The sequence below is a fragment of the Pristis pectinata genome, chromosome 3, assembly GCF_009764475.1.
Source record: "Pristis pectinata isolate sPriPec2 chromosome 3, sPriPec2.1.pri, whole genome shotgun sequence".
NCBI classification, from domain to species: domain Eukaryota; kingdom Metazoa; phylum Chordata; class Chondrichthyes; order Rhinopristiformes; family Pristidae; genus Pristis; species Pristis pectinata.
This window is the reverse complement of record NC_067407.1, coordinates 144580354-144593378: the sequence shown is the minus strand read 5'-3', so window position 1 is coordinate 144593378 and position 13025 is coordinate 144580354. Positions and strand designations below refer to the sequence as shown.

The following is a 13025-nucleotide window of genomic DNA, read 5'->3' as shown; positions in this document are numbered from 1 at the left end:
CTCTGCTTCAAAGAGAAAAGCTCTAGGTCGCTCAATCTATCCTCATAAGACATGCAAGAACCTATCAACCTTGACTTTAATTATACCCAGTGACTTGGTCTCCACAGCTGTCTGTGGCAATTCCACAGATTCACCATTCTCTGGCTAAATAAATTCCTCCTCCTTTCTGAAGTGATATCCTTTTATTCTGAGGCTGTGCCCTCTGGTCTTCGACTCTCCCACTACTAGAAGCATCCTCTCCACGTCCACTTTATCCAAGCCTTTCAATATTCGGTAGTTTTCAATGAGATTCCCCCTCATTATAAACTCCAGTGAGTACAGGTCCAAGGCCATCAAACACGCCTCATATGTTAACCCTTTAATTCCCAGGATCATTCTTGTAAACCTCCTCTAGACCATCTCCAATGCCAGCACACCCTTCCTTAGATATAGCACCCAAAACTGCTCCAAATGTGGTCTGACCAACACCTTATAAAGCCTCAGCATTACATCCTCACTTCTGTATTCTTGAAATAAATGCTAACATTGCATTTGCCTTCCCTACTACTGACTCAACCTGCAAGTTGACCTTTAGGGAATCCTGCACTAAGACTCCCAAGTCCCTTTGAATCTCCAATTTCTGAATTTGCTCCCCATTTAGAATATAGTCTATGCCTTTATTCCTTCCACCAAAGTGCATGACTGTACTTCCTTATGCTGTAATTCATCTGCCACATCTTTGCCTATTCTCCCAACCTGTCCATGTCTTATAGTTTTATGGTTGTCATAGCAGGGGATTTTAAGTTTCCTAACATAGACTGGGACTGCCATAGTGCTAAGGGCTTAGATGGGGTGGAACTTGTTAAGTATATTCACGAAAGTTTCCTCAGGCCCGACGAGAGAGAAGGCAAAGCTCAACCTACTAGAGAAACAAAGGACTACAGATCTCTCCGTCTCAGGAGATTCTCTATCCACTAACATCTTCTACAAACCCACTGATGCCCACAGCTACCTCAAATACAACTGCTCTCACCCTGTCTCTTGCAAGGACACAATCCCTTTCGATTTCTCGGCCTCCGTCGCCTCTGCTCCCATGATGAGGCTTTCCACTTAAGGACATCTGACATGTCCAACTTCTTTACTAACCGTGGCTTCCCCCCTACTGTGGTTGAGAGAGCTCAAACCCGCATTTCTGCCATTTCCTGCACCTCTGCTCTCACCCCCACCCCTCCCAGACCCAACACGGACAGGGTCCCCCTTGTCCTCACATTTCATCTCGCCAGCCTACGTATCGAACACATCATTCTCTGCCACTTTCGTCATCTCCAACGGGACTCCACCACCAAGCATATCTTCCCCTCCACACCCCTTTCAGCCTTTCGTAGGGACCACTTTCTCCATGACTTCCCAGTTCACTCCTCCCTCCCCAAGCATCCTGCTCCTCCCCTGGGGACTTTCCACTGCCCCCACCATAGGTGTAACACCTGCCCCTACACCACCTCCATCCAGGGACCCAAACAGTCCTTTCAAATGAGACAGATTTACCTGCACATCCCCTTATATCATCTTCTGAATTTGGTGCTCCAAGTGTGGCCACCTCTACAGACTAGGTGACAGTTTTATAGAACACCTACATCTCCCTGTTGCCAGTCACTTCAACTCCCCCATCACTCCATCACTGATATGTCAGTCCTCGGCCTCCTCCACTGCCAGGAGAAGTCCAAACGCAAACTGGAGGAACAGTATCTCATTTTCTGTCTTAAGACCTTACAGCCTAACGGCACAGAATTCTCCCATTTTAAATAAGCTAACCACCCTTCCCCCCCACCATGCCTCTTTTCTTTTCCTCCTTTCCTAGCCTCTTCTTCTCCTCACCCCCCATGCCACCTCCTCCCCACCTTTGACCCATCCCCCAATGGATCTGCTCGCCCCTCCTCCCTGCATCTGCCTATCAATATCTATTGCCTGTATCTACCTATCACCATCTATTGCCTGTATCTACCTATCACCACCTTGTGCTCACCCTGCCTCCCCTCTCTTGTTCACCTATCACTGCTCTGTTTCTCCCCCCTATATATTGGGCTTCCCCCTTCTCCTATCTTCAGTCCTGAAGAAGGGTCCTGACCTGAAATTTCTCCACGGATGCTGCCTGGCCTGCTGAGTTCCTCCAGCATCTTGTTTTTTCATCTAATCTTGGATAATAGGTCGGGGCAGGTGACTGCAGTAGTTCTATAAGTTTTAAAATAGTTATGGAAAGGGACATAACTGGTTCACAGGTTCGAGTTCTAAATTGGGGCAAGGCAAATTTTGACAGTATGAGACAAAAGTTGATTGGAGTAGGTTATGGTCAAAGGGACTTCCGGCAAGTTAGAGGCTTTAAAAAGGGAGATAGCGAGAGCTCAAGGCCTACCAGTTCCTGTTAGAGTGAAGGGCAAGGTTGGCAAGAGTAGGGAACTCCAGATGGTGAGGGATGTTGAGCTCTTGGCGAGGAAATAGGAGGTAGCATGGGTCAGGTACAGGCAGCTGGGATCAAGTGAATCCCTGGAGGAGTATAGGGGATGTAGGAGTGTACTCAAGAAGGGAACCAGAAGGGTAAAAAGGGGGAATGATACAGCTTTGGCAGAGAATATTAAGGAGAATTCAAAGGGATATTATACATATATTAAGGGGAAAAGAGTAACTGGGGGGAGAATATGTCCCCTCAAAGACCAAAGTGGACATCTTTGTGTGGAGGCGCAAGAGATGGGTGAGGTCCTCAATGAATATTTCTCCTGTTTTTACCATGGAGAAGGACTTGAAGACTTCAGAACAAGGAAAAATAAATTGGGAGCTCTTGGGGATAGTCTGCATTACAGCAGAGAAGGTGCTGAATGTCTTAAAAGGTATGAAGGTAAACAAATCTCCAGGACCTGACCAGGTATATCCAAGAACACTGTGGAGGCTAGAGAAGAAATTGCAGGCATCCTGGCTGAGATATTTGCATCATTGGTAGTCATGGGTAAGGCGCCAGTAGATTGGAGGGTGGTGAATGTTGTGCCTTCATTTAAGAAGGGCTGCAAAGAAAATCCTGGGAATGATAGACCAGTGAGGCTAACATCTATAGTATGCAAGTTACTGGAGCGTATTCTGAGGGATAAGATATACATGCATCTGGAAAGACAGAGATTAATTAGGGATAGTCAGCATGGCTTTGTGTGTGGGAGATCATGTCTTATGAACTTGATTGGAGTCTTTTGATGAAGTGACCAAGAAAGTCAATGAGGGCAGGGTGGTAGACATGCTCTATGTGGACTTTAGTAAGGCTTTTGATGAGGTTCCATTTGGTAGGCTGCTCTGGAAGGTTAGATCACATAGGATCCAGGGAGAGCTGGCTAATTGGACATACAATTGGCTTGATGGTAAGAAGCAGAGTAATGGTGGAAGGTTGTTTCTCAGACTCGAGGCCTGTGATTAGTGGTGTGCCGTGGGCTGGTGCTGGGACCATTGTTGTTTGTCATGTATATCAAACATTTGGTTGAGAATCTACAAGGCATAGTAATTTTGCAGATGACACTAAAATAGGTGGTATCATCTTTCAGTGACGAAGGTTATCAAAAATTATTGGGGGATCATGTGATGTTAGAGCTTCCTACAGTGTTCTTGGATATTCCTGATCAGGCCCTGAAGATTTATCTACGTTCATATGCTCCAAGATGTCCAGCACCTCTTCTACTGTAATGTGGACTATCCCCAAGACCTCACAACTAACTTTCCTGAGTTCCTGCTCTCCTGATTTACTTCTTAAGTACACTCCTGCATCCCCTGTACTCCTTCAGGGATTCACGTGATCCCAGCTGTCTGTACCTGACCCATGCCTCCTTTTTCCTAGCCAGGGCCTCAATATCTTTCGTCATCCAGGGTTCCCTACTCCTACCAGCCTTGCTCTTCACCCTAACAGGAACATGCAGTTATCTGTTTGTAAAAGCCTCCTGCTTGCCAGACAGCTCTTTGCCTGCAATCTACTCCAGTTTATACCAGAGATGTTTGTATACAAAGGGCTGTAAGTTGGACTGTAGATGCACAATGTTCTTGTTTGTCCCCAACTGCAATACAGCACCTTATCCGGCCCCTCTGCCTTCGGGAGGACATATTGCCTCTTGATTTGATCTCAGCTGAGTTTCTGACCCATGTTCCCTCCATCACCAAACGTCTAGCTCCTCAGTATATTCTACTTCCACTATATCTGCTAATTAAATCCTCCATTTATTGTCTGCAGACACTATGATTGTGATTCTCTGATCTCCATGCTGGCTTCCCACCTTAATCCTGTTTCTCCTTGGCTGATCAATAAAATTATGTTGAAGGAGCCTGTTCTCAGACCTCCATCCTTGCCTACCAATGCCTTGTTTAGAACATTTGTACCCTTGCTTTCAAATCCATCTGTGACCTTAAATAAACACAGAAAATTATATTTTTATTTGAGATTTTCAGTATTGTGCAGATTTATTGTTGTTCAGTTATTGTTCATGACCTCACTACTCTTAATGAATTCTAACTCTTGTAATTCTGGTCTTCTGGGAAGGTGTAAAAATGGGCAGCTGTGTTTCCAGCTGCTTGTGCCTTAAGCTTCAGTTTTCACCCTGAATTTCTCTTATTCTTTATGATGCTCTTTAAAATCTATCAGTTTAATCCAAGTGTTTGGTTACCTGTTCTGTGTTACTTAGTTCGAGTGGTGCAGTGAGTTAGTTTACTGCAGCCAAGGTATTATAGAGAGTTGCAGGAGTAGTGGTGCTGGGGGTAGGGGTGGTGAAAAGGGAGTAGGAATGGGTGTTAGGAAGCTGCACATAACCTGAGAGAATGGAAATCAGAACATCCCAGCATTAAACAAGTGAGTTTGTTTTATTTATAACCAGTCATCTGTGATCTCAGTTTCCAATGCAAATCTTAGTCGCAATTGACAGACCTGGAATCAGTGCCTGGGCGCATTCAAACTCTGTCTCAGCTGAGATGCTTGTTGCAAACACTGCACATGGGACTTTTCATTCATTCAGGATGTCTCCCTGCCAACATTCCAGATCGATTGTGACTGGATTGTTTTGGATCTTTGATTAAAATTGAGTCTTCTTGAAAAGATAAAATGGAGGTGTAAAGTCTGATTGAGGACACTGATCACCAAGCCTTCAGCTCACAGCAACAGTTGGTGTCAGACATTGCTTTATATTAAATAAGAGTTCAACAGCAGTGCAGAAACTAATGTAGAGATTGGACTCTTGCTCTCAATCCCAGTTGTGAATGATGCTCTGAATATATTAGTGTATAAATACTTCGCCACCTCAAGCACAGAGCAATGACAAGGGACACCATCCATCAAATGTCCTTGTCCTCGTACAGAAGAACCCCATTGAAGATAGTCAAGGGTTCATCAGAATGGGCCAGTTTGCCAGTCACAAGGTCAATGCAAACTGTGTCTCCTTGGCTGAGAGGTAAAATTATGTTGAAAATGCCTAGAGAACCTGATGCAGGTTGGGGTCCTATCACTGGCCTGTTCTCCAGCCCCTCAGGTTGGAAGCCCCCAGAGTCAATCCTTGCCAGCCCTATGTTGGATTTAGCGAGGACAGCTTCAATACGTTGATTGCGATGTCCAGTCAGAATAGCGCTGATGAAGTAACGGCCATCCAATGGGACAGTGAACGTACCTGAAGACAACGGTAAGAACAGGGAAAGGTTAAATTTAAAAGAAATCTTCAGTAGTGAGATGTGGGCAGAGCTGAAAAATAGACCAAACAGCAAAATGTTTGAAACTAGATTAATCTGAAAATGTAACCCAATTCCAGCAAATGTGTAAAGGGGTAAAGAAGGGAGGAGCAACATAGAACAGCACAGTACAGGCCCTTCGGCACACAATGTGTGCCGACCTATATATTGGTGTTGGTATTGATTTATTATTGTTACTTGTACCGAGGTACAGTGAAAAACTTGCCTTACATACCGATCGTACAGGTCAATCCATTACACAGTGCAGTTACATTGAGTTAGTACAGAGTGCATTGAGGTAGTACAGGGTAAAGTGTCATCGCTACAGAGGAAGTGCAGTGCAGGTAGACAATAAGGTGCAAGGTCACAACAAGGTAGATTGTGAAGTCAAGAGTCCATCTCATCATATAAGGGAACCGTTCAATAGTCTTATCACAGTGAGATAGAAGCTGTCCTGAAGTCTGGTGGTACGTGCCCTCAGGTTCCTGTATCTTCTACCTGACGGAAGAGGAGAGAAGAGAGAATGACCCGGGTGGGTGGGGTCTTTGATTATGCTGGCTGCTTCACCAAGACAGCGAGAGGTAAAGACAGGGTCCAAGGAGGGGAGGCTGGTGTCTGTGATGCACTGGGCTGTGTCCACAACTCTGCAGTTTCTTGCCATCCTGGGCACAGCAGTTGTCGTACCAAGCCGTGATACATCCAGATAGGATGCTTTCTATGGTGCATCAATAAAAGTTGGTGAGAGTTAAAGGGGACAAACCAAATTTCTTTAGCTTCCTGAGGAAGTAGAGGCACTGGTGAGCTTTCTTGGCCGTGACATCTACGTGATTTGACCACGACAGGCTATTGGTGATGTTCACTCCTAGGAACTTGAAACCCTCAACCCTCTTGACCACAGCACCATTGATGTAGACAGTTTGGTGTCATTTTGGTGTCAAAGGACACTTGATGTACACCGCCCCCTTTCCTGAAGTCAATGACCAGCTCTTTTGTTTTGTTGACATTGAGGGAAAAGTTGTTGTCATGACACCATGTCACTAAGCTCTCTATCTCCTTCCTCCGACTCATCATTATTTGAGATACGGCCTACAACGGTGGTATCATCTGCAAACTTGTAGATGGAGTTAGAGCAGAATCTGGCCACACAGTCATGAGTGTACAGGGAGTAGAGTAGAGGGCTGAGGACGCAGACTTGTGGGGCATCAATGTTGAGAATAATTGTGTTGGAGGTATTGCTGCCTATCCTCCCTGATTGCAGCCTTTTGGTCAGAAAGTCAAGGATCCAGTTACAGAGGGAAGTGTTGAGTCCCAGGTCTCGGAGTTTGGTGATGAATTTGCTTGAAATTATAGTATTGAAGGCAGAGCTGTAGTCAATAAACAATAGTCTAACGTAGGTGTCTTTACTGTCCAGATGCTCCAGAGCTGAGTGTAGGGCCAGGGACATGGTGGCGCTGTAGACCTGTTTCGGCGATAGGTGAATTGCAGTGAGTTGAGGTTGTCTGGGAGGCTGGAGTTGATGAGTGCCATGACCAGCCTCTCAAAGCACTTCATGATGGTGGATGTCAGAGCCACTGGTCGGTAGTCATTAAGGCATGTCACCTTGCTTTTCTTCGGTACCAGGATGATAAGGGAGCTAGGGCTTTACTCTTTGGAGAGAAGGAGGATGAGAGGAGACATGACAGAGGTATACAAGATATTGAGAGGAATAGATAGGGTGGGCAGCCAGCGCCTCTTTCCCAGGGCACCAATGCTCAATACAAGAGGGCATGGCTTTAAAGTAATGGGTGGGAAGTTCAAGGGAGATATCAGAGGAAGGTTTTTTTACCCAGAGAGTAGTTGGGGCATAAAATGCGTGGCCTGGGGTGGTGGTGGATGCAGGTACATTGGTCAAATTCAAGAGATTACTAGATAAGCATATGGAGGAATTTAAAATAGAGGGACATGTGAGAGGAAGGGGTTAGATAGTATTAGGAGAGGTTTAAAGGTCGGCACAACATTGTGGGCCGAAGGGCCTGTATTGTGCTGTACTGTTCTATGTTCTATTGTGCTTCTTAATACAGGTGGGAACCTGAGATTGAAGCAGGGAGAGGTTAAATATGTCTACAAATACTTCTGCCAGCCGATCAGCACAAGATCTGAGCACGTGGCCAGGGACATCATCTGGGTCAGATGCTTTCCTCGTGTTGACTCTGCCACCTGCCATAGGCAGGTGATAGAGAAGGGACGTGTTCAGACAGGCTTGAGATGTGTCTATTTTAACGCAAGGAGTGTCGTGAACAAGGCGGGTGAGCTTAGAGCTTGGATCGATACTTGGAGCTATGATGTAGTGGCCATTACGGAGACTTGGATGGCTCCGGGGCTGGAATGGTTGATTCAAGTGCCAGGTTTTAGATGTTTCAGGAAGGACAGGGAGGGAGGCAAGAGAGGTGGGGGAGTGGCACTGTTGATCAGAGATAGTGTCACGGCTGCGGAAAAGGTGGATGTTGTGGAGGGATTGTCTACAGGGTCTCTGTGGGTGGAGGTTAGGAACAGGAAGGGGTCGATAACGGTGCTGGTTGTTTTTTATAGGCCGCCCAATAGTGACAGGGTTATTGAGGAGCAGATAGGGAAGCAGATCCTAGAAAGGTGTGAGAATAACAGAGTTGTTGTGATGGGGGATTTTAATTTAACCAAACATCGATTGGTATCTCCAGACAGTGAGGGGTTTAGATGGGATGGAGTTTGTTAGGTGTGTTCAGGAAGGGTTCTTGACACAGTATGTAGATAGACCTACAAGAGGAGAAGCTGTGCTTGATTTGATATTGGGTAATGAACCTGGTCAGGTGTCAGATCTTTCAGTGGGTGAACATTTTGGTGATAGTGATCATAATTCTATCTCCTTTACGTTAGCACTGGAGAGGGATAGGAACAGACAGGCTAGAAAGGTGTTTACTTGGAGTAAAGGGAATTATGAGGCTCTCAGGCAGGAAATTGGAAGATTAAATTGGGAACAGATGTTCTCTGGGAAAAGTACAGAAGATATGTGGCAAATATTCAGGGGATATTTGTGTGGAGTTCTGCATAGACATGTTCCGATGAGACAGGGGAGTCATGACAGGATACAGGAACCGTGGTGTACGAAGGCTATAATAAATCTAGTCAAATGGAAATGAAAAGCATAGAAAAGGTACAGAGAGCTAGGTAATGTTAGAGATCTGGAGGAGTACAAGGCTAAAAGGAAGGAACTTAAGAAAGAGATTAAGAGAGCCAGAAGGGGGCATGAGAAGGCCTTGGCGGGCAGGATTAAGGAAAACCCCAAGGCGTTCTACAAGTATGTGAAGAGTAAGAGGATGAAATGCGAAAGGATAGGGCCTATCAAGTGCAGCAGTGGGAAAGTGTGTATGGATCCGGAAGAAATAGCGGATGAACTTAATGAATACTTTACGTCAGTATTCACCACAGAAAAAAGATCTGGGGGATTGTAGTGGGGACTTGCAGTGGCCTGAAAAGCTTGAGCATGTAGATATTAGAAAAGAGGTGGTGCTGAAACTTTTGGAAAGCATCAAGTTAGATAAGTCACCGGGACCGGATGAGATGTACCCCAGGTTGCTGTGGGAGGCGAGGGAGGAGATTGCAGAGCCTCTGACGATGATCTTTGTGTCGTCCATGGAGACGGGAGAGGTTCCAGAAGATTGGAGGGTTGCAGATGTTGTTCCCTTACACAAGAAGGGGAGTAGGGATAGCCCAGGAAATTATAGACCGGTGAGTCTTAACTCAGTAGTTGGTAAGCTGATGGAGAAGATCCTGTGAGGCCGGATTTATGAACATTTGGAGAGGTATAATAATATGATTAGGAATAGTCAGCATGGCTTTGTCAAGGGCAGGTCCTGTCTTACGAGCCTGATTGAATTTTTTGAGGATGTGAGTAAGCACGTCGATGAAGGGAGAGCAGTAGATGTAGTGTATGTGGATTTCAGCAAGGCGTTTGATAAGGTACCCCATGCGAGGCTTATGGAGAAGGTGAGGAGACATGGGATCCAAGGGGACATTGCAGTGTGGATCCAGAACTGGCTGGCCCACAGAAGGCAAAGAGTGGTTGTTGAAGGGTCATATTCTGAGTGGAGGTCGGTGACCAGTGGTGTACCTCAGGGATCTGTACTGGGACCCTTACTATTTGTGATTTTTATAAATGACCTGGATGAGGAAGTGGAGGGGTGGTTAGTAAGTTTATGGATGACACAAAGGTTGAGGGTGTTGTGGATAGTTTGGAGGGCTGTCAGAGGTTACAGAGGGACATAGATAGGATGCAGAGTTGGGCTGAGAAGTGGCAGATGCAGTTCAACCCAGATAAGTGTGAAGTGGTTCATTTTGGTAGTTCAAATATGTTGGCAGAATACAGCATTAATGGTAGGACTCTTGGCAGTGTGGAGGATCAGATGGATCTTGGGGTCTGAGTCCATAGGATGCTCAAAGCGGCTGCGCAGGTTGACTCTGTGGTTAAGAAATCATATGGTGTATTGTCCTTCATCAATCGGGGAATTGAATTTAGGAGCCATGAGGTATTGTTGCAGCTATATAGGTCCCTGGTCAGACCCCACTTGGAGTATTGTGCTCAGTTCTGGTCACCTCACTACAGGAAAGATGTGGAAGCCATAGAGAGGGTGCAGAGCAGATTTACAAGGATGCTGCCGGGAATGCGGAGCATGCCTTATGAAAGCAGGTTGAGGGAACGTGGCCTTTTCTCCCTGAAGAGACGGAGGATGAGGGGGGACCTGATAGAGGTGTATAAGAAGATGATGAGAGGTATTGATTGGGTAGATAGAGGCTTTTCCCCAGGGCTGAAATGGTAGCCACAGGAGGACATAGGTTTAAGGTGCTGGGGAGTAGATATAGAGAGATGTCAGGGGTAAGTTTTTTACTCAGAGTGGTGAGTGCGTGGAATGGGCTGCCGGCAACGGTGGTGGAGGCTGATACGATAGGGTCTTTCAAAGAGACTGTTAGATAGGTACATGGAGCTGAGTGAAATAGAGGGCTATGGGTAAGCCTAGTAATTTCTAGGGTAGGGACATGTTCGGCACAGCTTTGTGGGCCGAAAGGCCTGAATTGTGCTGTAATTGTTCTATGTTCTATGTTCTAAGAGTGATCGTACATCCTTGATGGTGACCATGGGTTAAGTTGCATTGGAGGCTGTCAGGGTGGGTGGTGACAATCCACTCCCCTTCTGTTCAAAATGTGCATACGATGTGTTAAGCTTATCAGGAAGGGATGTGCTGTTGTTAACTATGCAGCCCGTCTTCGTTTTGTAGCTTGTAATAGCATGTAAGCCCTGCCATAACTGACGTCTATTCTGGGACTCTATTTTGATTCAATATTGTCTCTTGGCATTCCTGATAGCTTTCTGAAGGTCATATCTCAATTTCTTGTACAGGTGAGGATCACCAGATTTATGTGCAGCAGTCCTTGAAGTCGAGTGGATCTCCCGGTTCATCCATGGTTTCCGGTTTGGGAACACCCATATTGTCCTCTTTGGTACACAGTCCTCAACACACTTGCTGATAAAGTCTGTGACAGTGGTGACATACTCATCTACGCTGGCAGCTGAGTCTTTGAACATGGACCAGTCCACTAACTTAAAGCAGTCCTGTGGAAGTATAGAAACCTACTCCATGATCACTCTAACCCTTCCCTCCTACACAGCCCATAACCCTCCATTTTTCTTATTACCATGTGCTATCTTTTAAATGTCCTTACTGTATCAGCCTCTACCACCACCCCCGGCAGTGTGTTCCAGGCACCCACCACTCTCTGTGTGAAAAACAACCTACCTCTGACATCTCCCCTAAACTTTCCTCCTCTGACCTTAAACTGATGTCCACTGTTATTAGTCATTCGTCGTCATGGTTATCCCTCGAGGTCGAGGATGGTGGTCTTCGTTCCGTTGATCAGAAGTAGCCCACAGAGCGAAGACGCCTGTGCGTGTGTTTGTTTAACGTGTACTTGATATTGCATTACAAAAAGCACACGATACTTCACAAATCAACCAACTGATTCCAATGGCACGGAAACCACGACGATTGGAGCTGATGGATTTGTTGCAGCCTTCATCCGCCTTCACAACCGTTGAGTTTGAAATAACTTCGTTAGCCTGTTCCACTGTTGAGGTCTTGGTTGGAATGTTCTTTATCAGGCACCTCACCATCGACCTTACCGCCATGGGTGACCCTACCAGGAGCATAGCTCCAGACAGCATCGCTCTCGGGATCTCAGGACCACACAAGCTTCTCCACCATGACAAGGTGACAATCCACGGAGAAGATTAGTCATTGCCACCCTGGGGAAAAGGTGCTGACTGTCCACTCTATCTATGCCTCATCATTCTGTACACTTCTATCAAGTCACCTCTCATCCTGCGTCGCTCCAAAAAGAAAAGCCCCAGCTCACTCAACCTATCCTCATAAGACATGCTCTCCAATCCAGGCAGCATCCTGGTAAATCTCCTCTGTACCCTCTCGAAAGCTTCCACATCTTTCCTAAAATGAGGCGACCAGAACTGAACACTTAAATGCGAGAAGCATCAGGAATAAGGGAGATGAAATGAGAGCTTGGAAAAGTACATGGGACTATGATATTGTGGCTATTACAGAGACATGGCTGACATTGGGGCAGGAATGGATATTGAATATTCCTGGTTTTCAGTGTTTTAAAAGGGATGGGGGGGGTGAGAAGAGGTGGAGGGGTGGCGATACTGATCAGGGACACTGTTACAGCTGCAGAAAGGGTAGATAATGTCGAAGGATCCTCTCTAGAGTCAATATGGGTGGAAGTTAGGAATAAGAAAGCGGCAGTTACCCTCCTGGGAGTATTCTATATGCCCCCTGGTAGCAGTAGGGATACTGAGGAGCAGATTGGGAGGTAGTTTTTGGAGAGATGCAAAAATAGGGTTATTATAATGGGAGACTTCAACTATCCAAGTATTGATTGGCACCTACTTAGTGCCAAAGGTTCAGACGGGGCGCAGTTTGTTAAGTGTGTCCAGGACGGATTCCTGTTGACAGGCCGACTACAGGGAATGCCATATTAGATCTAGAGTTAGGTAATGAACCGGGTCAGGTGACAGATCTATCGGTGGGTGAGCATTTGGGGGACAGTGACCATTGCTCCATAACCTTTAGAATTGTCATGGACAAGGATAGGAGCAAAGAGGATGGGAAGATATTTAACTGGGGAAAGGCAAATTATGAGGCTATAAGGCAAGAACTTGGGAGTGTAAATTGGGATGACATTTTTGAAGGGAAATGTACTATGGAGATGTGGTCGATGTTCAGAGATCTTTT

At 46.0% G+C, this 13025-nt stretch overlaps 1 protein-coding gene across 1 annotated transcript in view; it reads right to left on the bottom strand.

Moving 5' to 3' along the window:
• Positions 1 to 4838: 4838 nt before the first annotated feature.
• Positions 4839 to 13025, bottom strand: part of LOC127568659 (EMILIN-1-like) — a 71380-nt gene continuing 63193 nt past the window's right edge. The window contains exon 8 of the mRNA XM_052012656.1: positions 4839 to 5654. Coding sequence (XP_051868616.1) covers positions 5326 to 5654 — 329 coding nt within the window. The 3' untranslated portion in view covers positions 4839 to 5325. The remainder of the gene's footprint in view (positions 5655 to 13025) is intronic.